At 45.2% G+C, this 25,698-nt stretch overlaps 1 protein-coding gene and 3 long non-coding RNA genes across 4 annotated transcripts; 3 read left to right on the top strand and 1 right to left on the bottom strand.

Annotated features, from left to right (window-relative positions):
• The first annotated feature begins 527 nt into the window (after positions 1-527).
• On the top strand, positions 528-3,440 carry LOC135806781 (uncharacterized). The gene is made up of 3 exons (XR_010551269.1): positions 528-630; positions 2,463-2,746; positions 3,309-3,440. It is a non-coding gene; the product is annotated as an uncharacterized LOC135806781 (long non-coding RNA).
• Positions 3,441-7,792: 4,352 nt separating this feature from the next.
• Positions 7,793-10,442, top strand: LOC135806780 (uncharacterized). Its single transcript, XR_010551268.1, has 3 exons — positions 7,793-8,141; positions 9,300-9,453; positions 10,299-10,442. It is a non-coding gene; the product is annotated as an uncharacterized LOC135806780 (long non-coding RNA).
• A 4,871-nt stretch (positions 10,443-15,313) lies between these two features.
• Positions 15,314-19,699, bottom strand: LOC135806899 (uncharacterized). The gene is made up of 2 exons (XM_065321061.1): positions 18,117-19,699; positions 15,314-15,347 (listed from the first exon to the last, which is right to left on the bottom strand). Exons 1-2 carry the CDS (start codon positions 19,697-19,699, stop codon positions 15,314-15,316), a joined length of 1,617 nt encoding a protein of 538 aa, XP_065177133.1.
• A 4,233-nt stretch (positions 19,700-23,932) lies between these two features.
• On the top strand, positions 23,933-25,458 carry LOC135806779 (uncharacterized). The gene is made up of 3 exons (XR_010551267.1): positions 23,933-24,189; positions 24,677-24,830; positions 25,359-25,458. It is a non-coding gene; the product is annotated as an uncharacterized LOC135806779 (long non-coding RNA).
• The last annotated feature ends 240 nt before the right edge of the window (positions 25,459-25,698 follow it).

The following is a 25,698-nucleotide window of genomic DNA, read 5'->3' as shown; positions in this document are numbered from 1 at the left end:
AGGAGGAGAATGCCTGAGGATCAATACTTCCATTAAGGATACAGTAGTGATTCTAAAATATTGGCCATTGAAATATTACCTTGTAAATAACATAGCAAGGGGCGCTACGCTGCTCTGGAACTGGGAAGATACCTTAGGTGTTCTCAGTGTGGGAAGAAGACAAACCATACACTCGCTTAAAGCTTGCCGTATGCCAATCCCCCGCCAAGTAGTGAGAGCTTTATTTCATAAGCCAATGCCTTCCTGAAGCCGTAGAGCGTCACTTGTCAACGACTAGTAGTAGTATTTATTTTTCTTACCATAGGATGCCTCAACAGTGATATACACAACTATTAAGTGGGCTGATAACGAGATAAGTGAAAAGGAAAAGAAAGGAAAACTAGACAATATTTGATTGAGAATGCAGTGATTAATGTGGATGGATTTTTTTATTGGCCAGGTGTGTGAGGGGTATGATGACCGTGATCTGTTGTTGTGTGCCTGTATTGCTATGATGTCAAGCAGAAGAATGGCAAGAAGGGATGCTGCCAGCCGCAGCACGGCCGAAAGAAGAAGAGCAAGCCGGCACCGGCACGGAAGAGAAAAGATTTCGCTGCGCGTGTCCTGACCCGGCTGGAGAAGGATAAAAGTGTAGGTCCATGGTTTCATTCTTTCTTTGCATTGCGTATACCTGTGTCTCGTGGTGTGCGACGACTGGTTTGATTTCAAATGCATGTTTTAGATTTGTTTCTAACTTGATTGTTTCTTCGGAGTTGAATATCATGAGCAAGAAATCAGTTTTAGTGCAGCCCTTCACAATCAAAATCAAGCTGACAAGTTATGATATTCTTCTCAAAAGCCTTATTTAGCCATTTTACCCACAAATGGCCCACATGGGAAATTGTATAATCAATAATTTGGTCAAAATACGCAATTGTGGGAAAATCATGCACCGTTGGGAAAGGAAAGCCGTGCATGAGACATGCTTTAGGATAGGGCTGAAATGAGTATCTCGACTATTCAAATATTCGTTAATTTAGCTTTGCAGAATGAACATTTGTGAGGTAACGAATATTTGAACTGAAATATTTTTCCCAATATGCTCGACACAAATGTTTTATTACAATCAGCGTGCAACCTTACGGAGCCATCTGACAGCGTTTCTGGGGCGATGTTGCTCTCAACGGAGAGGGAAGCAAGGTCGCTGAAGGTTTTTATGTCAATGGCGTTGGTTTCCTCCCTGAAGTATACTTTTTTGCCTGTATGATGAGGCGGGGTATTCATGCCCTTGTCAGAACTCTGACGATTTGCATGAATTATCAATCAAGAACATTTGTTCGTTCGTTCGTTCGTTCGTTAGAGTCAAGAATGTTGAGAAATTGTGTTCGTTTCAGTCCTACAGTTTAGGTTGTAGCAATACTCTCTCTACTTACAGGGCAAGCCTGGAATAAGTGAGGCAAGTTTGCGACGTACACACTGTAAGCCCATCAGCACATAGAGCTTCATCTGTGGGACACAGGTGATTGCAAATTACGACACGTTTTCTGTCGTCCTTTGATTATGCGAGGTGGCTATCGAAAACGTATGCCCTTGTATCTGAATATTAAAATGAATTTCCGCACGTAACATTCGATGTTTGAAAGTGACTTATTTTTTGTAGAGTATATTGGTGTGTCATAATGGTACTAAAGTTGGTTGCTCCAACGAGGAGCACACGCTTCTTGCCGACCTAGACACTTGAGTGACTCACGATTGCCATCCGGAGCACACGAGAAGCACGTAGCACCTTCCGCTCGGCAAACCTGAAAGAAAGCACCACTGCCTGCTCAATACACAGTGTGTCAAGTTCGGCAAGAAGTTTGTGCTCCTCGTTGGAGCAACCAATTTCATCACTAGTACCGCCGAAGTCGCAACTTCTAAGTTCATAATGGTACTAGTTTGTAAAATTATTGCCTTCGGGTGTTACTCTTTCAGTGAAACCATTTCTTGTTGAACCTTCTACTAGTATCTTAGTTTATGCCCCAGCTGTTACGCTGTCATCACACTACGGTACAAAGCGCTGTGTCTACATCCACATAAAGTTTTGGTCGGTTGTCATGATGATCCATGTACGGAGTGAAAGCGGGAGCAGAAGAAACGGGAAACGTAGACGTGGTAGCCAGCGGGAGTGGGCCACTTTTTTTGTATAAAGGGGTGTATCTCCCACAGTCTGTTTAAAAGCGACCTTGTACGTGGGAATCTTCAAATTTCTCCAAAACATGACCGCGTGTACTGGTCAAGAACTGTGCCTGTTTGATGACACGACTACCCGTTTTGGATTTTTCACTGTGGACGCAGACGTAAGGGGAAGCCAGAGAATGAAGTGTGATGACGGCCTTACTAGCTCCTTGGGTGTTGCTGGTATTATCGCCTACGCTGATTTCTTGTATTCGTTGCTGCCAAATTTTCCTTACATTACCTTTATTCTTGTTCCTTTTGGCCAGGCATTCTTCACCATCACGCTGATTTCTTCAGAAAAGGTTGCCAACCTTAAACCCATGCCGGAGGATGTGGCCGAGCAGCAAAGCGGCCATGTGATGGAGAGTCGGGATTCAATTCTTGCGTACTTTCGTAAGAATCATCTCGAGTTTACAACTTTGCGGCACGCGCAGTACGCTACACTGTGCATGCTCGTCGAGCTGCAAAGCCAGTCAATGTAATCGGCTACCGCTGCAATACCTGCATGGCTGAAATTATTGGAAGTCGTTTCCATTGCCCAGTGTGTGACGTAAGTTTGCATATTCATATTGGCCACTGTGTGTTTCCAGATTTTGTTTGTATTTGTTGTCTCAAGTTCTCTTAGTTCTTCTAGAGTAGACTGTACATAGAGGTACACGACAGAATTTTTAATCCACATGACTGTAGCTTCTTCTGTACAACATGCAACACCTGCAGATTGCAGGTTCTTTACTCACCAGTAGTGTCCAGATCTGCCTCCATTCTGTATCTGATTGTTGTTTTGTACGTGTTTGTGTTTTGTACGTGTTTGTGCCTCCTTATGCTAGGATTATGACAAGTGTGCTTCTGGTCTGTGAATCTATGTGAATGAGCATGCAGACATTTGCATGTATTAGTAGTAATTTCGCACGGTACATTTCAAACAAGGATATTGTACTATACTGTTCAAACTAGCTACACGCCGTACTGCTCTAGCTTATAGGTTGTACTCCGATAAATCGACTGTTAGCGTAGCAGTTAACCATTAAGGTGAAAACCGTAGCCGTTTGATCCCTATTGTTATACTGGCAATCTAATGTTGTTTATCCTTTCTCACTTTTTTGATCTTTCAGGATATTCACCAGTCCACACTTCAAGATCAAGTCAGCGTACCGACCGGTATGTCATACTTTGAGGGTGATTACTGGCCTAAAGTGTTTGAGAAGATCGCCCAGGAGGAAAAAGCGGAGAAGATCGCAGCTGAGGCCGAGGTATGCATTATCTTCTGTGTAGAGCAGGACTGATGGTTCACATCTCTCTCTCGAATTCAACTCCATATCAAACATTTTACCACCGGTTGGATGGCATTTGGGCACCAGCCGCTGTTCGTCTTATGGTTGTTGGCAATTTGTCTTTTTTCAATGCCGCTGAGATGATGGAGTGCATGGGATGAAGGTGACAAATTCGGCGATAGTTATAAGAAAGTTCGTTGCTCTCAATGTTCGAACTTGCACCTTTCCCACTTTTCCGTTCAGCGGACTCATTATGTTATTACAGAAAAGTGGGTAAGGTGCAAGCTCGAACATTGAGAGCAACGAACTTTCATATAATTATCGCCGAATTTGTTACTAAAAAATCCGTTTCTTATGTTATGCAAAACAACAATGTGATGACAGCTATTCCTCAAATTGCACTGCTCTGCACTGCAACTTCTTTGTATTATTACTCAACGTTCTTTCATCTTGATCAAATCTTAAAGGTTAGGACTAGATTAGGAGGAGAATGCCTGAGGATCAATACTTCCATTAATGATAGCTTGCATAGACCTCGGTCCTACCGGTAGGACCTACCGGTAGGACCATCATACACAGACATGCTGCATGGCCTCTGTTCTAACATTGACCTAAAAGTTGACCCTAAACTGTTGCTAAGGGGCTAATGAAGGAATCCACAAATTTTAGACGTGATCGCACAAGGCATACTACGAAATTCCATGGTAACAACCCATGGTAACCATGGAAACGGAGTATGGTATTATGCATTCCACGGCCTTGGCAAGCTGATAAAAACATTAGGACCTCACCACAATTGATGTGCCATGGTCAAAATTCACTTTGGACAGAGTTGCTAGCGCACCGACAGGATTATGTGCGGCCATTTTGACAATCGATAAAATTGCGCATACGCAGTGCACTAGACATAATCTTGCATTTTGCGCCATTACTTTGCCTGACAAAGACCTCATCTCAAAAATTGTTTCAAAAATTTCTCAACCAAAAGCACTTTTGCAGCTCGATTTCTTGGGTCCTACCGGTAGGACCACAAGTCCTACCGGTAGGACCACAAGTCCTACCGGTAGGACGGTATGCAAGCTATCATTAAGGATACAGTAGTGATTCTAAAATATTGGCCATTGAAATATTACCTTGTAAATAACATAGCAAGGGGCGCTACGCTGCTCTGGAACTGGGAAGATACCTTAGGTGTTCTCAGTGTGGGAAGAAGACAAACCATACACTCGCTTAAAGCTTGCCGTATGCCAATCCCCCGCCAAGTAGTGAGAGCTTTATTTCATAAGCCAATGCCTTCCTGAAGCCGTAGAGCGTCACTTGTCAACGACTAGTAGTAGTATTTATTTTTCTTACCATAGGATGCCTCAACAGTGATATACACAACTATTAAGTGGGCTGATAACGAGATAAGTGAAAAGGAAAAGAAAGGAAAACTAGACAATATTTGATTGAGAATGCAGTGATTAATGTGGAGGGATTTTTTTATTGGCCAGGTGTGTGAGGGGTATGATGACCGTGATCTGTTGTTGTGTGCCTGTATTGCTATGATGTCAAGCAGAAGAATGGCAAGAAGGGATGCTCCCAGCCGCAGCACGGCCGAAAGAAGAAGAGCAAGCCGGCATCGGCACGGAAGAGAAAAGATTTCGCTGCGCGTGTCCTGACCCGGCTGGAGAAGGATAAAAGTGTAGGTCCATGGTTTCATTCTTTCTTTGCATTGCGTATACCTGTGTCTCGTGGTGTGCGACGACTGGTTTGATTTCAAATGCATGTTTTAGATTTGTTTCTAACTTGATTGTTTCTTCGGAGTTGAATATCATGAGCAAGAAATCAGTTTTAGTGCAGCCCTTCACAATCAAAATCAAGCTGACAAGTTATGATATTCTTCTCAAAAGCCTTATTTAGCCATTTTACCCACAAATGGCCCACATGGGAAATTGTATAATCAATAATTTGGTCAAAATACGCAATTGTGGGAAAATCATGCACCGTTGGGAAAGGAAAGCCGTGCATGAGACATGCTTTAGGATAGGGCTGAAATCTCGACTATTCAAATATTCGTTAATTTAGCTTTGCAGAATGAACATTTGTGAGGTAACGAATATTAGAACTGAAATTTTTTTCCCAATATGCTCGACACAAATGTTTTATTACAATCAGCGTGCAACCTTACGGAGCCATCTGACAGCGTTTCTGGGGCGATGTTGCTTCCAACGGAGAGCGAAGCAAGGTCGCTGAAGGTTTTATGTCAATGGCGTTGGTTTCCTCCCTGAAGTATACTTTTTTGCCTGTATGATGAGGCGGGGTATTCATGCCCTTGTCAGAACTCTGACGATTTGCATGAATTATCAATCAAGAACATTTGTTCGTTCGTTCGTTCGTTCGTTCGTTAGAGTCAAGAATGTTCGATTGCTGAGAAATTGTGTTCATTTCAGTCCTACAGTTTAGGTTGTAGCAATACTCTCTCTACTTACAGGGCAAGCCTGGAATAAGTGAGGCAAGTTTGCGACGTACACACTGTAAGCCCATCAGCACATAGAGCTTCATCTGTGGGACACAGGTGATTGCAAATTACGACACGTTTTCTGTCGTCCTTTGATTATGCGAGGTGGCTATCGAAAACGTATGCCCTTGAATCTGAATATTAAAATGAGTTTCCGCACGTAACATTCGATGTTTGAAAGTGACTTATTTTTTGTAGAGTATATTGGTGTGTCATAATGGTACTAAAGTTGGTTGCTCCAACGAGGAGCACACGCTTCTTGCCGACCTAGACACTTGAGTGACTCACGATTGCCATCCGGAGCACACGAGAAGCACGTAGCACCTTCCGCTCGGCAAACCTGAAAGAAAGCACCACTGCCTGCTCAATACACAGTGTGTCAAGTTCGGCAAGAAGTTTGTGCTCCTCGTTGGAGCAACCAATTTCATCACTAGTACCGCCGAAGTCGCAACTTCTAAGTTCATAATGGTACTAGTTTGTAAAATTATTGCCTTTGGGTGTTACTCTTTCAGTGAAACCATTTCTTGTTGAACCTTCTACTAGTATCTTAGTTTATGCCCCAGCTGTTACGCTGTCATCACACTACGGTACAAAGTGCTGTGTCTACATCCACATAAAGTTTTGGTCGGTTGTCATGATGATCCATGTACGGAGTGAAAGCGGGAGCAGAAGAAACGGGAAACGTAGACGTGGTAGCCAGCGGGAGTGGGCCACTTTTTTGTATAAAAGGGTGTATCTCCCACAGTCTGTTTAAAAGCGACCTTGTACGTGGGAATCTTCAAATTTCTCCAAAACATGACCGCGTGTACTGGTCAAGAACTGTGCCTGTTTGATGACACGACTACCCGTTTTGGATTTTTCACTGTGGACGCAGACGTAAGGGGAAGCCAGAGAATGTAGTGTGATGACGGCCTTACTAGCTCCTTGGGTGTTGCTGGTATTATCGCCTACGCTGATTTCTTGTATTCGTTGCTGCCAAATTTTCCTTACATTACCTTTATTCTTGTTCCTTTTGGCCAGGCATTCTTCACCATCACGCTGATTTCTTCAGAAAAGGTTGCCAACCTTAAACCCATGCAGGAGGATGTGGCCGAGCAGCAAAGCGGCAATGTGATGGAGAGTCGGGATTCAATTCTTGCGTACTTTCGTAAGAATCATCTCGAGTTTACAACTTTGCGGCACGCGCAGTACGCTACACTGTGCATGCTCATCGAGCTGCAAAGCCAGTCAATGTAATCGGCTACCGCTGCAATACCTGCATGGCTGAAATTATTGGAAGTCGTTTCCATTGCCCAGTGTGTGACGTAAGTTTGCATATTCATATTGGCCACTGTGTGTTTCCAGATTTTGTTTGTATTTGTTGTCTCAAGTTCTCTTAGTTCTTCTAGAGTAGACTGTACATAGAGGTACACGACAGAATTTTTAATCCACATGACTGTAGCTTCTTCTGTACAACATGCAACACCTGCAGATTGCAGGTTCTCTACTCGCCAGTAGTGTCCAGATCTGCCTCCATTCTGTATCTGATTGTTGTTTTGTACGTGTTTGTGTTTTGTACGTGTTTGTGCCTCCTTATGCTAGGATTATGACAAGTGTGCTAAGTGCCATCAGAAACGCGGCCATTATCACCCGATGGAGCAACATGGTCGGCGGTGATTAAAGCTTTGAAGCCAATGAAGGCACCTGTAGTGTTCACGTGTACCTACGCGCTGTGGCATTCCTTGGCCACTCCAGACATTCATGATGCATGTAGTAGTAGTAGTACATCGTGATTTGTTATGCTTTTAGCATGTGCCGTTTCCCGCGCGTGACCGACCACCCGCCATTCCGCCCCCTGGACCTTTTCCAATATATGTCTCCCTCTACGATGCCGCCATGCGCTGGCCCGCCTGGACATGGAGTTTCAAACTTTATCTTGCTGCGTCCAAAATTAGCGATGACGACCAACAGCGTGGGCTACTCCAGTACCTGGGAGGAGACGACATCCAGCAACTCGTGCCCACTCTCAGCAACACAGGGGCAACATTCGACGACCTCGCCAAAGCGTTGCAGGACGAGTTCGATAAACAACAAAACAAAAAAACGGCCGAAAGAAGAAGAGCTAGCCGGCACCGGCACGGTAGAGAAAAGATTTCACTGCGCGTGTCCTCACTAAGCCGGAGAAGGCTAAACATGTAGGTCCATGGTCTCATACTTTCTTTGCGCTGAATATACCTGTGTCTCGTGGAGTGCGACGACTGGTTTGATTGCAAATGCATGTTTTAGATTTGTTTCTAACTTGATTGTTTCTTCGGAGTTGAATATCATGAGCAAGAAATCAGTTTTAGTGCAGCCCTTCACAATCAAAATCAAGCTATGACATTGTTCTCAAAAGCCTTATTTAGCCATTTTACCCACAATGGCCCTCATGGGAAATTTTGAAATCAATAATTTGGTCGAAATACGCATTTGTGGGAGAATCATGCACCATTGGGAAGGGAAAGCCGTGCATGAAACATGCTTTAGGATAGGGCTGAAACGAGTATCTCGACTATTCAAATATTCATTAATTTAGCTTTGCAGAATGAACATTTGTGAGGTAACGAATATTAGAACTGAATTTTTTTCCCAATATGCTCGACACAAATTTTTACTACAATCAGTTGGTTGCTCCAACGAGAAGCACACGCGAGAGAGAGAGAGAGAGAGAGAGAGAGAGAGAGAGAGAGAGAGAGAGAGAGAGAGAGAGAGAGAGAGAGAGAGAGAGAGAGAGAGAGAGAGAGAGAGATAGATAGAGAGAGAGAGAGAGAGAGAGAGAGAGAGAGAGAGAGAGAGAGAGAGAGAGAGAGAGAGGGAGGGAGGGAGGGAGAGAGAGAGAGAGAGAGAGAGAGAGAGAGAGAGAGAGAGAGAGAGAGAGAGAGAGAGAGGGAGAGAGAGTGAGAGATAGTGAGAGATAGTGAGAGTGAGAGAGAGAGAGAAATACAGAGAAATACAGAGAGATGCAGAGAGATAGAGAGAGATAGAGAGAGAGATAGAGAGATAGATAGAGATAGATAGAGAGAAAGAAAGACGGAGAGAGTGAGAGTGAGTGAGTGAAAGAGTTAGTGAGAGAGAGAGAGTGAGAGTGAGTGAGAGATAGTGAGAGAGAAAGTGAGAGTGACAGAGAGAGAGAGAGTGAGTGAGAGAGAAGGTGAGAGAGAGAGTGAGAGAGAGAGAGAGCGGAGAGGGAGTACGACTGGGTTGGTTATTGGGTTATCTGGAATGTGCGAAATCTGGGCATTGATACTGGTCTTATTGTTCACCTGAAGAAAACCTAAATATTTGTTCATGACTTTTTCTCTTGTTGTTTGTAGCACTGCCGCGCAATGCTCTGGCTACATACCTTCAGGAGAGAATCAACGCTTACCTTACAACTGCTGACACTAACCGTGAAGCTGGCCACGTTCACATCCGTGTGCTCTCCAGCACCAAGCAGACAATGAAGGTCAAAGATGCCACCAAAGAAAAGTAAGTAATGTCTGTTGTTGGTGGCAGTGGTGATCTGGTGCTGTTGTTGGTTTTTTTTCAATATATTCCACGCATATTTAGATTCACACTTGTAAATTAACTGTTGTTGCTCTTAGTGTTATTTCTCTAACTTAGATTTTCTATAATAGTTCAATTTTTGTTTCAGTGTCCTTTAGTACAACGACGATTCCTGATGAGTGTTGTACGAAAACTTGTTTGAATCCCTTTCTTTCTCTACACAATTTCTTCACATTTTTCATCGTTTTATTGCACATTGTCTCCACAGTTTTACAATACATGAATACAGTGTACACAAATGTCGATCCAGCTTGTATTACTGATTGCGGTTATCAAATTGTTGTCTCCTCGCCGTTTGTTCGCATATTTAGACATAATTATATTGTCGTAAGAGCCCTCTCGAAATCAATCTAAGGTGTGGCTTTTGTTTATTCAATTTGCTGTATATGACATTCTACCTATCACGGTTCTGTGCCGTCATAAGGTTTGATCAGCAAATAGTGCACCAAAGAATGTGCCAACCATAGTATACCGACTGTATTCTCAAGCAAGAAAAAAAGATCTAAAGGTACTTCAAGAAAACGGGCAGGAATCTCTGGTATGTTTTTCAGTGTTTTCCTTGTGGCTAGTAGGAATATACTGGGTACCACCTGTCTATCGCTGTGTACTAGTATTGCTTATTCATATGGACCTCTCTTAGTGCGGAGAGTTTTCACAAATCATCATACATCTGTCATACAAGCCAGCCTTTTTCATTATACTCAACTCTGTGTGTGTGTTTCTGTGTACATGTGCGTGTATGTGTATGTTTCTTCCATTGATGCCAGGTTTGAGAAGCTAAGTGCTACATCTTTCCCGGAGGAGTGTCCTTATGTAGCAAAGTCTGTCTTTGCTTTTGTGGAAATTGATGGCAAGGACGTGTGCTTCTTTGGCATGATCGTGCATGAGTTTGATTCTGACTGTTCCGAGCCTGATAGGTGGTAAGATCTATATACATCTTGTGCTCCTGCTCTCTTTCTCTCTCTCTTTCTACTTCTCTCTCTCTCTCTCTCTCTCTATCGCACGCGGGCTCTCTCTCTCGCTCTCTCTCTCTCCTCTGTCTGTCTGTCTGTCTGTCTGTCTCTCTCTGTCTGTCTGTCTCTCTCTCTCTCTCTCTTTCTCTCTCTCTCTCCCTCCCTCTCTCTCTCTCTCTCTCTCTCTCTCTCTCTCTCTCTCTCTCTCTCTCTCTCTCTCTCTCTCTTCTCTCTATCTGGACATTGTCCATTTCTTCCGGCCAAAGCAGTTGCGTACTCAAGTGTATTATGAGCTGCTTATCGCCTATAAGAACTATGTAGCAAAGCGAGGCTTTGTCGCTGTTAACCTTTGGGCATGCCCTCCTGGGAAAAACGAAGACTATATTTGCAACTGTTATCCACCTGGGCAAAGGATACTCACACAACAGCTTCTAATACCGTGGTACAAGACAATGCTGGACAGTGCAGTTGCTCGAAAAGTTGTTATCAAGTTTCGCGTAAGTGCTCTAAATCAACTCATTTTCGCTGGCAATTTCATTTCGCTGATTCCGCCGCTTCTACTCCGAATGAACTACCGAGGCACCGCCTAACTTCTTATCGCACAAGCTTCTATGACGCGTAGACAGTTTACAGTGGAAGCACGGTCTCGCCTGTTTGCAGTCAAGTGCGATTTTATCCGATCTGAAACATATGGAGCAGCGATCATTGAGTTTCGAGTGAGCTTTGCGTACATCTAAATCTCGGTACTGGCCGCATTCATCGCTTAAGTGTGCCCCTAAACAGTAGAAACATTTCTCATGATGTTGCAAGAGGGATACACCAGTTGAAATGACATGGGATGGCGCAGGATGCTGTTGATGTCCTTTGTTCGCGTCGTAACATTGGCGTTCACTAGTTTCCTTGACACGTACCAAGATGCCAAGGGCCTTGCGTAAGGATGCGACAGTCCCGCTTTCGCTGCCCCTTGCAAGCTCGAGCTGCACCATGACAGCCTGTGGGAGCTTTGCTGTGATCATAGGAATAAATAACGCGTGTTCTACGTCTTGTTCGAGTGCTTCAAGACTGCGGAGGTTCCGTTCGATTTCGTCAAGTAGTTTCGTTATAAGCGAAGTTGACTGTACTGTAATCTCAAGCAAGAATAAAAGATCTAAGGGTAGTTCAAGAAAACGGGCAGGAATGTCTGGTATGTTTTTCGGTGTTTTCCTTGTGGCTAGTAGGAATATACTGGGTACCTGTCTATCGCTGTGTACTAGTATTGCTTATTCACATGGACCTCTGTTAGTGCGAAGAGTTTTCACAAATCATCATACATCTGTCATACAAACCAGCCTTTTTCATTATACTCAACTCTGTGTGTGTGTTTGTGTTTCTGTGTACATGTGCGTATATGTGTATGTTTCTTCCATTAATGCCAGGTTTGAGGAGCTAAGTGCTACATCTTTCCCGGAGGAGTTTCCTTATGTAGCAGAGTCTGTCTTTGCTTTTGTGGAAATTGATGGCAAGGACGTGTGCTTCTTTGGCATGATCGTGCATGAGTTTGATTCTGACTGTCCCGAGCCTAATAGGCGGTAAGATCTATATCCATCTTGTGCTCCTGCTCTTTTTCTCTCTCTCTTTCTCCTTCTCTCTCTTTCTCCTTTTCTCTTTCTCCTTCTCTCTGTCTCTCTCACTCTCACTATCACTCTCTCTCTCTCTCTCTCTCTCTCTCTCTCTCTATCGCACGCGGGCTCTCTCTGTCGCTCTCTCTCCCTATGTCTGTCTGACTGTCTGTCTCCCTGTCTCTCTGTCTCTCTCACTCTCACTTTTACTCTCACTCTCTCTCTCTCTATCACTCTCTCTTTCTCTCTCTATCTCTCTCTATCGCACGAGGGGCTCTCTCTCTGTCTGTCTGTCTGTCTATCTTTCTCTCTGTCTCTCTCACTCTCACTCTCTCACTCTCTCTTTCTGTCTCTCTCTATCTATCTATCGCACGCGGGCTCTCTCTCTCGCTCTATCTCTCTCTCTTTCTCTCTCTCTCTCTCTCTCTCTCTCTCTCTCTTTCTCTTTCTCTCTCTTTCTCTTTCTCTCTCTGTCTCCCTGTCTTCCTCACTGTCACTCTCTCTCTCTCCCTCTCCCTCTCCCTCTACCTCTCTCTCTCTTTCTCTCTTTCTCTCTGTCTCTCTCTCTGTCTCTCTCTCTCTCTCTCTCTCTGTTCCTCTCTCTCTCCCTCTCTGTCTCTCTCTCTCTCTCTGTCTCTCTCTGTCTCTCTCTCTCTTTCTCTCTCTCTCTCTCTCTCTCTCTCTCTCTCTCTCTCTCTCTTTCCCTCTTTCGTCTTTGACTTTGTTTAGTTTGCTGTACAAGTGCATGTACTACATGTAACACCGTTGACTGCTGTGTGAAATCTCTTAAAGGCTTGCTCTCTGTTCTCTGCGTATTTTTATTGTAGGCGTGTATACCTTTCCTATCTGGACAGTGTCCACTTCTTCCGGCCAAAGCAGTTGCGTACTCAAGTGTATTATGAGCTGCTTATCGCCTATAAGGACTATGTAGCAAAGCGAGGCTTTGTCGCTGTTAAACTTTGGGCATGCCCTCCTGGGAAAACGAAGACTATATTTTCAACTGTCATCCACCTGGGCAAAGGATACTCACACAACAGCTTCTAATACCGTGGTACAAGACAATGCTGGACAGTGCAGTTGCTCGAAAAGTTGTTATCAAGTTTCGCGTAAGTGCTCTAAATCAACTCATTTTCGCTGGCAATTTTATTTCGCTGATTCCGCCGCTTGGTGCCAATTGGCCAAAGTTAACCGCAGGCCAAAATTTGTCATCGAGGCAAATGATGCATAATTCAGCCATGGCTGCACGTGAGGGCAACAACTATTAAACGATCTTTTCTAAATCGGCCAAAGTTTCTCACCGGCCAAAATTTGTTGATTTACAGAGTAGCAAGAGTAGTTACCTGCCACCGATACCTCATCCAAAGGGTATCAAACAACATGGGAGTACATACAGATTATCCCAGTGTAACGAAAGGGTATCCAACGCACACATGTATAAATGTACACTACATAGTACCTTCCGTTACAATTTGAATCAACTTCATGACAATTTGAATCAACTTCATGACATCTTTCTAATGCTTCTGATCTGTGAAATAATGTGAAAGAGCATGCAGACATTTGTATGGATTAGTAGTAATTCCGCACGGTACATTTCAAACAAGGATATTGTACTATACTGTTCAAACTAGCTACACGCCGTACTGCTCTAGCTTATAGGTTGTACTCCGATAAATCGACTGTTAGCGTAGCAGTTAACCGTTAAGGTGAAAACCGTAGCCGTTTGATCCCTATTGTTATACTGGCAATCTAATGTTGTTTATCCTTTCTCACTTTTTTGATCTTTCAGGATATTCACCAGTCTACACTTCAAGATCAAGTCAGCGTACCGACCGGGTATGCCATACTTTGAGGGTGATTACTGGTCTAAAGTGTTTGAGAAGATCGCCCAGGAGGAAAAAGCGGAGAAGATCGCAGCTGAGGCCGAGGTATGCATTATCTTCTGTGTAGAGCAGGACTGATGGTTTACATCTCTCTTTCTCGAATTCAACTCCATCTCAAACATTTTACCACTGGTTGGATGGCATTTGGGCACCGGCCGCTGTTCGTCTTATGGTTGTTGGCAATTTGTCTTTTTTCAATGCCGCTGAGATGATGGAGTGCATGGGATGAAGGTGACAAATTCGGCAATAATTATAAGAAAGTTCGTTGCTCTCAATGTTCGAACTTGAACCTTTCCCACTTTTCCGTTCAGCGGATTCATTATGTTATTAGGGAAAAGTGAGAAAGGTGCAAGCTCGAACATTGAGTGCAACGAACTTTCATATAAGTATCGCCGAATTTGTTACTAAAAAATCTGTTTCTTATGTTATGCAAAAGAAAGAGGTGATGACAGCCTTTCCTCAAATTGCAATGCTCTGCACTCCAACGCCTTTGTATTATTACTCAACGGTCTTTCATCTTGATCAGATCCTAAAGGTTAGGACTAGATTAGGAGGAGGCTGCCTGAGGGTCAATACTTCCATTAAGGATACAGTAGTGATTTTAATACATTGGCCATTGAAATATTGCCTTGTAAATAACATAACAAGGGGTGCTACGCTGTTCTGGAACTGGGAAGATACCTTAGGTGTTCTCAGTGTGGGAACAAGAGAAACCATACACTAGCTTAAAGCTTGGCGTATGCCAATCCTCCGCCAAGTAGTGAGAGCTCTATTTCATTAGCCAATGCCTTCCTGAAGCCGTAGAACCGTGACTTGTCAACGACTAGTAGTAATATATTTTTTCTTATCATCGGATGCCTCAACAGTGATATACACAACCCTTAAGAGGGCTGATAACGGGATAAGTGAAAAGGAAAAGAAAAGAAAAATAGACAATATTTGATTGAGAATGCAGTGATCCATGTGGATGGTTTTTGTTATTGGCTAGGTGTGTGAGGGGTATGATGACCGTGATCTGTTGTTGTGTGCCTGTATTGCTATGATGACCGTGGTCTGTTGTTGTGTGCCTGTATTGCTATGATGTCAAGCAGAAGAATTGCAAGAAGGGATGCTCACAGCCGCAGTAAGGCCGAAAGAAGAAGAGCAAGCCAGCACCGGCACGGAAGAGAAAAGAGTTCACTACGCGTGTCCTGACCCGGTTGGAGAAGGATAAAAATGTAGGTCCATGGTTTCATTCTTTCTTTGCGTTGCGTATACCCGTGTCTCGTGGAGTGCGACGACTGGTTTGATTGCAAATGCATGTTTTGAATTTGTATCTATTTTGTATTTTGTATTTTTATTTATTTATTTATTTATTCAACATCTCCTGGCCCGTCCGAAGACTGCCAACAAACATGAGAGGTCAGGTGATAGCCAACCACGGCAAGCTAAAAGGGGAAAAAAAAGAAAGATGCTGTCAGAGAGGGAAAGGAGATAGGGAGAGAAAAAGAAATTGAGGCACATTAATAATACATGGGATCACTTCGGATGAGACAGTGTGGAAAGCTGGACTGTGAATTTCCTGATATCCTGGCATGTCTTAATGCTAGTAGGCAGGTTAGACCAAAGGGAGTATGCTGAGAAGAAAGGGGATTTCAAAAACAGAGAGGAACTAGCTCGGGGCAGTGATAAGGCATTGCGTGTTGGTCTAGTGGTAACAAACCAGTTGTACTTGGCAATATGTTTCGGGACTTGGGCTAGGAAGATTTTTTGCACAAGGATACAAAGATGCTGCTGATGTCGGGCAAGAAGAGGGTGCGTGGAAGCAAGTTTATAAAGACAAAGGGAGGCAAATGTTTGGTCTTTTCGAAACAGAATTTTCAGAAGCAAGCGTTGATGTACCTCCAGTCTGTGGAGTAAAGTCTGAGACAACCCGCCCCAAGCTATATCGCAATAGTCAAATATAGGCAAAATGTACGACTTAAAGAACAATTTTCTGCAGTTATCATTCAAGTGTTGGCAGTGGGGTTGTAGCATACCTAAGGACGCACTCGCACGCTTGCACACAGACTGGACTTGTGGAGACCAGGAGAGTTGGCGGTCGAGAATAACGCCCAGGTGCTTGTGCTCGTTAACAACTTTAATAGGTGTACTATTTAGACCAGGAAAATACAGAAGTTGAGTGGGGGGCGAGGGAGAGAAGAACATGGCCTCGGTTTTGGCGAGGTTAGGCTTCAGTTTCCAGGTTTCCATCCATGTTACTGTAGCGTTGACCCCGGACTGCATGGAGGCCGTGAGGTTGTCTGCCGAGCTGTCGGAGCACATCAGAGCAGTGTCGTCAGCAAAAAGACTTACATTTGGTACAAGGGCTGGCAAGTCATTAACGTACAGTAGAAATAGGAGCGGCCCAAGTATGGACCCCTGGGGTACCCCAGACACGACTAGTAATGGGTCTGATAGGGAGGTAGATACTCTGACAGCCTGGTGGCGGCAGGAAAGATAGGATGAGAGCCATTGCAGGGCTGGACCGTGTACCAAGAAGACGGACTCTAGCTGTGCAAGCAGACCACGATGCCAGACGGTGTCGAAAGCTTTCGCTAGGTCAAAGAACACGATGCCAACATGCCGCCTGAGGTTCCGCTGGGTGTAGATGTCTTGTACTAGACGTGTTAGTTGGAAAGTTGTGGAGTCTCCACGGCAGAAACGGGATTGAGATGGTGAAAGCGCTGGGGTGACGTGGCAGTACAGAGACTCAAAGAAAATACGTTCACAGACCTTGGACACAGCGGGAAGGAGAGAGATTGGTCTGTAGTTGCCAGCCTGAGAGCGTTGGCCTTTCTTATAGATCGGGACGATAACAGCAGATTTCCAGACGGACGGAAATACTCCTGTACGATTTTTTTTTGTATTGTATTTTATTATTTTACTTGGGCATTCCCAACAGACCCTGAGGTCTTCTTACAGGGTGCCCAAGATGAATGAGATTGTTAAGTTCCTGGCGAAATGAATTGGGGATATGATTTGTGCGAAGGGATTCGGGAAGCGTATTAAAGCGGTCAGCACCAAGGAATGAAATAGATCTGTATCCAGCTTGGGCTTGCACAATGGGTAAGGAAAGGGAATAATTGACTTGGCCGCGGGTTACTCTGTCTGTGTGAGCGCAGTCACGGCGAAGGGAGAACATGTCAGAGAGGAGTGAACTGCAGATATTGTGGATGCAACGGAACACGAAGAATATGGACTTAGTATGATATCTTTTGTCTAAGCTAATTATGTGGTATCGCTCAAGCAAGTATGATGTCCGCGTGAATGTGTCATGCTCAAATATGCATCTAAGGGCTCTCTTACTTATGCGTAGCAGCTGATCTCTCACATTGTCAGCGAGGCAGTGGACATAGGCAGTGCTGGCGTACTCGAGCTTGCTCTGGACTACTGACAAGTAGAACTGCCTTCTGGCCTGGACAGCAAGGTTCCTCCTTCCACGTCGAAAAGCACCTAGTTTCTTTCCGATGTCTTCTCTGAGGGAGTTAACGTGGGCACTGAAACTTAAAGTTGAATCGAGAGTCAGTCCTAGATACTTAACTTCGTCAGACGGGGCAATAACAGTCGAACCACAGACAATGCTCAGGTTAGGTGGGGGATGTGAGCGTCTGCTGTGGATCAGTAGTACTTGGCTCTTGCTGGAGTTCAGGAGCAGGCCGCGATCTGTGAGGTGCTGCTTAACCACTGAAAAATCGTCTTCTAAGTAAGACATGAGAATTCGTGGACACTTTCCAGAGGCATACAGGGTGGTGTCGTCTGCATAAAGAAGGCATTGGGAACGCAATGGCAGAGTGGGGACAAGTCGAGTGTAGATGCTGAAGAGGGTAGGGCCTAGGACGGAACCCTGGGGAACGCCCCTAGTGCAGGTTCTACAGTCACTTGAGGTTCCGTTCACTTCTACGCGTTGCTGTCGGTGAGACAGATACGACTTGAACCACTCAAGAGCATTTCCACGGATCTTCAGATTGTGAAGGTCATCTATTAGCGTTTGATGGTGGACGCGGTCAAAGGCTTTGCTCATATCGAGCAGCAGTACGGCCGTATAGTCTCCGGTATCCATGCTTCTCTGCCAGTTGTTGATGGCAAGTGTTAAAAGGTCCTCAGTACTGTGGTTCCGCCTGTATGCAAACTGTTCATTTGGAATTGCTCCGGGTGTGATGTCCAGATGGTCGTGAAGCTGCTGGAGCACTAGTGATTCCAAGACTTTGGAGATAATGGGCAGTAGCGAGACTGGGCGATAGTTGGAACTGTCGTAGGGGTCGCCTTTCTTAAACACTGGACACATAGACGCTAGTTTGTAGGCTGACGGTACCTTTCCGCTAGACAATGACTGGTTGAAGATGGAAGTTAAGGAATTGGCCAGCTCGGCGGCATGGTGTTTCAAGATGTAAGCTGGTATGCCGTCTGATCCAGATGCTTTCGTGGTATTCAATCGTTCGAGAATCTTCGCTACTGCTGCTGTTGTAACGGGTTGGAATTCGAGAAGGCAGTTGTCTAAACAGTCGTCCGCCGGAGTGTCTGGGGTCGTAAGAGCAGCGCGGTGTTCATCATGGACGATATTGCCTAGGGTATCTGACAAAGATGAGAGGGAGGCTTTCGGTGTGGGGTGGGATTTTCTCCTTCCAGTTAGTTGATTCAGCACTGCCCATTGGAGTCTAGGATTTCCTGTAGCGGCACTGAACTTATCTTTGTAGTACACACTTTTCAGTTTGCGGTTTAGTAAAGTTCCTTGACGACGTATTGCACGATACTGCTGTCGGAGGCGGTCATCCATGGGGTGCTTTATTAAGGCGCGGTGGGCTGAGCTTCGTCGATGAAACATCTGTTTCAGCTCTGGGGTGACCCAGGGCTGGGGGCGGGGTTTGGAGTAAGCTGCGCGCTTCTGGGTAACGAATGGTGCAAGATCATCTAGTACTGTCATGACACTTTGTTGCCAGTGGCTTGCCGCTGCATTTAGAGTATAACCACCGGATACATCTGAGGGGTCAAGGATGTGTTTGAGAGCTGCAGACGTTACACTACGGTCAAGGTGAGCCAGGCTAGGTTGGCGTCTTCGAGAGAATTGCTCGTGTGGCTGTTCAAAGTTGGCTCTACTAACACGGACAGAGAGGCCAATAAGATGGTGGTCGGACAGGCCATCGACGCTGTGAACAAATGTACTATGAAGAGACATGGGAGAGGAAGACGGAGCAGCCGTTGTCATTGTTGTCGGTATGAGTGCAAGGTCTAGGCATGACTGACTAGGAACTCTGGTGGGCTGTAGTATGACGTTTTGTAAGCTGTGGTCAGCGCAGAGGCCTAGTACATAGCGGGCGTTTGGGTGAGGTGGGACAGAGAGCATGTTGACATTGTAATCACCGAGGAGGAGGATGTCCGGACATGTCGCGGAGGCCATCTGCACGCTATTGTCGAGCTGCTCCCAGAAATCCACATGGCTGTCGGGAGCGCGGTATACGCAGCCGATGGATAGAAATGGATTCGTTCGGCTATGGGTGTGCAACCCAACGAATATGGTCTCTAGCCTGTCGTTGACTTGAAGTTGCCTGGATTTCAGTTGTTCCTGCACATACATGGCAACGCCGCCACCCTTTCTGCGATCAGCTCGGTCCCGGCGATAGAGAGTGTAGGCTGGTATAGCGAGATCGCAATTCATCACAGTAGAGTCCAAGCATGTTTCACTGATTGCTAGCACATCGATTCTGTACTTGTACATTATGCAATGGATTTCATGAGTTTTATTTCTTAGGCTACAGATGTTGATGTGGGCGATGGTTAAGCTCTTGATGGGTGAAGACGGACAATCAGGCACTGTTTGACTGGATGGATAGTTACAAGGATTTCTTAAAATGTCAGGTGCTGGGTCAGCGACGACATCTGTTGCTCGGAGATGAGGTGAAGTAGCTGAGAGGGAGTGTTGCTGGTGATTTCTTGGACACCCTGATGAAACCTATTGTGTTGCCAGCTCATCGATTTCAGTTGCACTGTATGGGGTGCCATCTGGGTTCAAAATCTCACCATACGGTAGCGAGCAACGGATCTCCTTTTGGCGGAGTTCCTTATACCTAGGCAGGGCCTGTCGTCTAGCAATCTGCTGTTGCTTGGTCAGGTCGTTGTTCACGTACACATCTTGATCATTCAGTTTCAAATCCAGACGTTTACGGTACACTGACAACTTGGCCTCGTGGCTTTTCATGCGTAGCCTCACTGGCCTGGCCTTGCCCTGTACGGCTTTGCTGGCGGAACCAATGCGCTCTGCAGAGAGTATTTGGTCAGCACTAATCTGGAGGAGCTGCTCACATCTGGATGACAGTGCTACGCTGTCCTCATTGTCCGCTTCGGGGATGCCCCTGAGAATAAGGTTTTCCGACCTCTTCACCCTCTCTACCTCCTCTGCTATGACCTCGGCAAGCTGCGTTGCACTGTGGCTCCCAGCTGTCTGCCACGCGTTTCCACGTGGTGCATTGCTTTGCACCGCACTCCTGGTACGGTACGCAGGGTCATCATCTCGAGTACGGAAAGTCCTCTCCATCTCCTCCACTCTCACTTCAAACTTCGTCAGCTTCTCTCTCAAAGAGCGATTTTCCGCCATTACACTTTCTAGCTTCAGGGAGATTTCTTGAAAGATGCTGTTTACTCTCATACTCATATCCTTCTGCTCCCGCAATATCTCGTTTAACGTGCTGCGCATGGACGCAGTGTCGTCCTGTTCCGCCTGGCTCCCGTCATAACAGGTGTTGTCAATTTGCTGTCGCAGGCCGTCAGGAGGCGAGCGATCCGCCGCGGGAGACTTTCTGCTCAACCTCTCAGGAGTTTGGCGAAGAGAAGACGACTTCACACCTGGAACTGCTACTGGCAGCCTGCTTGGCTGACTGGCTGGCATGCTGGGGGGGAACAAGGGGGGACTTTGACCAGAGCTCAAAAACCTGCAACCAGTTCCTACGTCACAAATCCTTTCTTACGATATGACATGTTAAAGAGCAGGCACAAGGGATAGGACAGAGATGGCGGTATTTATATCATTATCTCATGGCACATCATGATGACGGCCAATAAAACTGAGACAAGGGTGAAAGCCAACCACAGCAGTAAAACAGATAAAAGAATACAAATAAGAGGCAAAGAAGGCAAAGGAGGAGACAAACCAGCAGGATATACATGAAACCTATAATTGAGCAGAGATTTTAGCAACAAAATTATCCATCGACGTGCTGGTCTTGGCCTGCGTTGGTAATGTTGCCCAAAACACATCTAACTTGATTGTTTCTTCGGAGTTGAATATCATGAGCAAGAAATCAGTTTTAGTGCAGCCCTTCACAATCAAAATCAAGATGACAAATTATGATATTCTTTTCAAAAGCCTTATTTAGCCATTTTGCCTGGAATGGCCCACGTGGGAAATTTTGTAATCAATAATTTGGTCGAAATACGCAATTGTGGGAGAATCATGCACCATTGGGAAGGGAAAGCCATGCATGAGACATGCTTTAGAATAGGGCTGAAATGAGTATCTCGACTATTCAAATATTCGTCAATTTAGCTTTGCAGAATGAACATTTGTGAGGTTACGAATATTAGAACTGAAATTTTTTCCTCAATATGCTCAACAATTTTTTTACTACAATCAGCAAAATGCGAGAACAACAGTTCCGATATGCTACTCCTGTTGGTACAAGGAGTGTGTGAGTATAAGCGCAGTTCGATGGCCACACACAGTGTTTATACCAGTTATGGTGGGAAAGATGCGGAGAGCAATCCTGGTGTCAATGGTCTCCCAGAGACAAATATTTGGACCATCGACTTCCTACTTACCCGAGTGAGGGGCAGCATAGCGCGGCATGCGTGCAACATTACGGAGCCATCCGACAGCGTTTCTGGGGCAATGTTGCTCTCAACGAAGAGCAAAGCAAGGTCCCTGAAGGTTGTGATGTCAATGGCGTTGGTTTCTTCCCTGGCGGGGTATTCATGTCCTTGTCAGAACTCTCACGATTTGCATGAGTTATCAACGAGAGAGCTTGGAAGCTCAGGGCCCTACGCTATGCTTTTTTGCCTTGATGACTTAGACAAAAAAAGCACAGGAATGATATAAATTCTTATAAATTTCTACTTTTTGTTTTTAGACATAACCTGGGATTCGAACCCGCACTATCGCCCTGCATGCATCCCCCAATACACTTCGCATACATACTAATTCTTCCAAGTTGCTTCACGTTATGATCTTGTATTTGAAAGCCCTATTTGAATATGCATTTTGGCCAGCCGTCTTTGATTGTACGGTACCGGACAGGTTCGGGACAGGTACGGGACAGGTACGGGACAGGTACGGTCGAGGGTAATACGACACCATCTACCGCCTTGATGACGGCAAAAAAATAATAGGGATGTTATAAAGTTTTCAATTCTCCTATTTTTTTCAGGCATTACCTGGGATTCGAACCCGCACTATCGCCCTACATGCATTCCTCCATACATTTCGCATTCATACCCATTCTTCCAAGTTGCTTCACGTTATGATCTTGCGTTTGAAAGCCCTATTTGAATAGTGCGGCCAGCTGCATGTGGCCAGCTGTGTTTGATGGTACGGTACGGCACGGGACAGATACGGGATAGCGCCAGGCGTGACACAAACACACAAACACCAAATTAAAGCTGTGTGGACCCTGGCGAGCTCCAGACGTATCTAAAGTAACGTCTTCTGCATAGCTATAGGAATGAAGAACATTTGTTCGTTCGTTCCTTCGTTAGAGTCAAGAACGTTCGATTGCTGAGAAATTGTGTTCGTTTCAGCCCCCCAGTTGAGGTTGTAGCAATACTCTCTCTACTTACAGTGCAAGCCTGGCATTGGGTGAAGCAAGTTTGCGACGTACACACTGTAAGCCTATCAGCACATACAGCTTCATCTGTTGAACACAGGTGATTGCAAATTACGACACGCTTTCGGTTAATAAGTCCTTTGAATATGCGAGGTGGATATCGAAAACGTATGCCCTTGTATCTGAATATTAAAATGAGTTTCCGCACGTAACATTCGATGTTTGAAAGTGACTTATTTGTACACTATGATATTGGTGTGTCATAATGGTACTCAAGTTGGTTGCTCCAACGAGAAGCACACGCTTCTTGCCGAATTTGACACTTGACTGACTCACGATTGCCATCCGGAGCACACGAAGAGCACGTAGCACCTTCCGCTCGCCAAACCTGAAAGAAAGCACCACTGCCTGCTCAATACACAGTGTACCAAGTTCGGCAAGACGTTTGTGCTCCTCGTTGGAGCAACCAACTTCATGACTAATACCGCCTACGCTGATTTGTTGTATTCGTTGCTGCCAATATTTCCTTACATTAGCTTTATTCTTGTTCCCTTTGGCCAGGCGTTCTTCACCATCACGCTGATTTCTTCGGAAAAGGTTGGGGACCTTGAGCCCAAGGAGGAGGATGTGGACGAGCTGCAAAGCGGCAATATAATGGAGAGTCGGGATTCATTTCTTGCCTACTGTCGTAAGAAGCATCTTGAGTTTTCAACTTTGCGGCACGCGCAGTACGCTACACTGTGCATGCTCATCGAGCTGCAAAGCCAGTGCAATGAAATTGTAATCGGCTACCGCTGCAATACCTGCATGGCTGAAATTATTGGAAGTCGTTTCCATTGCCTAGTGTGTAAGGTGAGTTTGCATATTCCTATTGGCCACTGTGTGTTTCCAGATTTTTGTTCGTATTTCTTGCCTCAAGTTCTCTTAGTTCTTTTAGAGTAGACTGTAAATAGAGGCAAACGATAGAATTTTTGTGTCACGTGACTGTAGCTTCGTCTGTACAACATGCAACACTTGCAGATTGCTGGTTCTTTACTTGCCAGTAGCGTCCAGATCTGCCTCTATTCTGTATCTGATTGTTGTTTTGTACGTGTTTGTTTCTTGCGTCCCTGGTCCAGCGCTACGCGACAGGCGCCCAGCATGTGACGCATAGTACAGGCCCAGGCACGGCACAAACTACAGTACGGATCCACTACCGTGTTTCCCAAACGGCGTAGGTTCGTCGGAGAAGGTAGCACGTCGAGGGTTGACGCAAGAAGAAATTTCAAATCCTTACCAGTACCACCGTACAAAAGGGATTTCCACTAGAGGTCCTGCCACATCACCGATGTCCACTCCAACCACTTGCCTTGCACCTGGAGAGTCTTCAGCCTCAAAATCTGAGTGACTGAGAGTGAGTGAGTGAGTGAGAGTAAGTAAGTGAGTGAGAGAGAGAGAGAGAGTGAGAGAGAGTGAGTGAGTGAGAGAAAGAGAGTGAGAGTGAGTGAGAGTGAGTGAGTGAGAGAAAGAGAGTGAAAGTGAGTGAGAGAGAGAGAAATACAGAGAGATACAGAGAGATACAGAGAGAGAGAGAGAGAGAGAGAGAGAGAGAGAGAGAGAGAAATAGAGAGATAGATAGATAGAGAGATAGACGGAGAGAGTGAGAGTGAGTGAGTGAGAGAAAGAGAGAGAGTGAGAGTGAGAGTGAGAGTGAGAGAGAGAGAAAGAGTGAGAGAGAGGGTGAGAGAGAGAGTGAGAGAGAGAGAGCGGAGAGGGAGGACGAATCGGTTGGTTATTGGGTTATCTGGCACTGGCGAAATCTGGGCATTGATACTGGTCTTATTGTTCACCTGGAGAAAACCTAAATATTTGTTCATGACTTTTTCTCTTGTTGTTTGTAGCACTGCCGCGCAATGCTCTGGCTACATACCTTGAGGAGAGAATCAACGCTTACATTACAACTGCTGACACTAACCGTGAAGCTGGCCACGTTCACATCCGTGTGCTCTCCAGCAGCAAGCAGACAGTGAAGGTCAAGGATGCCACCAAAGAAAAGTAAGTAATGTCTGTTATTGGTGGCAGTGGTGCTGTTGTTGCTGTTGTTTTTTTTCAATTTATTCCACGCATATTTAGACATAATGATATTGTCGTAAGCGCCCTCTCCGAATTAATCTAGGGTGTGGCCTTTGTTTATTCAATTTGCTGTTTATGACATTCTACCTATTAAGGTTCTGTGCCGCCATAAGGTTTGATCAGCAAATAGTGCACCAAAGAATGTGCCAACCATAGTATAATTCTCAAGCAAGAAAAAAAGATCTAAGGTTAGTTCAAGAAAGCGGGCAGGAATCATCTCTGGTATGTTTTTCGGTGTTTTCCTTGTGGCTAGTAGGAATATACTGGGTACCTGTCTATCGCTGTGTACTAGTATTGATTATTCACATGGATCTCAGTTAGTGCGGAGACTTTTCACAAATCATCATACATCTGTCATACAAACCAGCCTTTTTCATTATACTCAACTCTGTGTGTGTGTGTTTCTGTGTACATGTGCGTGTATGTGTATGTTTCTTCCATTAATGCCAGGTTTGAGGAGCTAAGTGGTACATCTTTCCCGGAGGAGTTTCCTTATGTAGCAAAGTCTGTCTTTGCTTTTGTGGAAATTGATGGCAAGGACGTGTGCTTCTTTGGCATGATTGTGCATGAGTTTGCTTCTGACAGTCCCGAGCCTAATAGGCGGTAAGATCTATATCCATTTTGTGCTCCTGCTCTCTTTCTCTCCCTCTCTCTTTCTCCTACTCTTCCCCCCCCCTCTCTCTCTCTCTCTCTCTCTCTCTCTCTCTCTATCTATCTATCTATCTATCTATCGCATGCGGGCTCTCTCTCGCGCTCTCTCTCTCTGCCTCTGTCTGTCTGTCTGTCTGTC

The sequence above is a fragment of the Sycon ciliatum genome, chromosome 1, assembly GCF_964019385.1.
Source record: "Sycon ciliatum chromosome 1, ocSycCili1.1, whole genome shotgun sequence".
In the NCBI taxonomy this organism is placed as follows: domain Eukaryota; kingdom Metazoa; phylum Porifera; class Calcarea; order Leucosolenida; family Sycettidae; genus Sycon; species Sycon ciliatum.
Note: the sequence above shows the minus strand (reverse complement) of the source record. Positions and strands in the feature narration are given on the sequence as shown.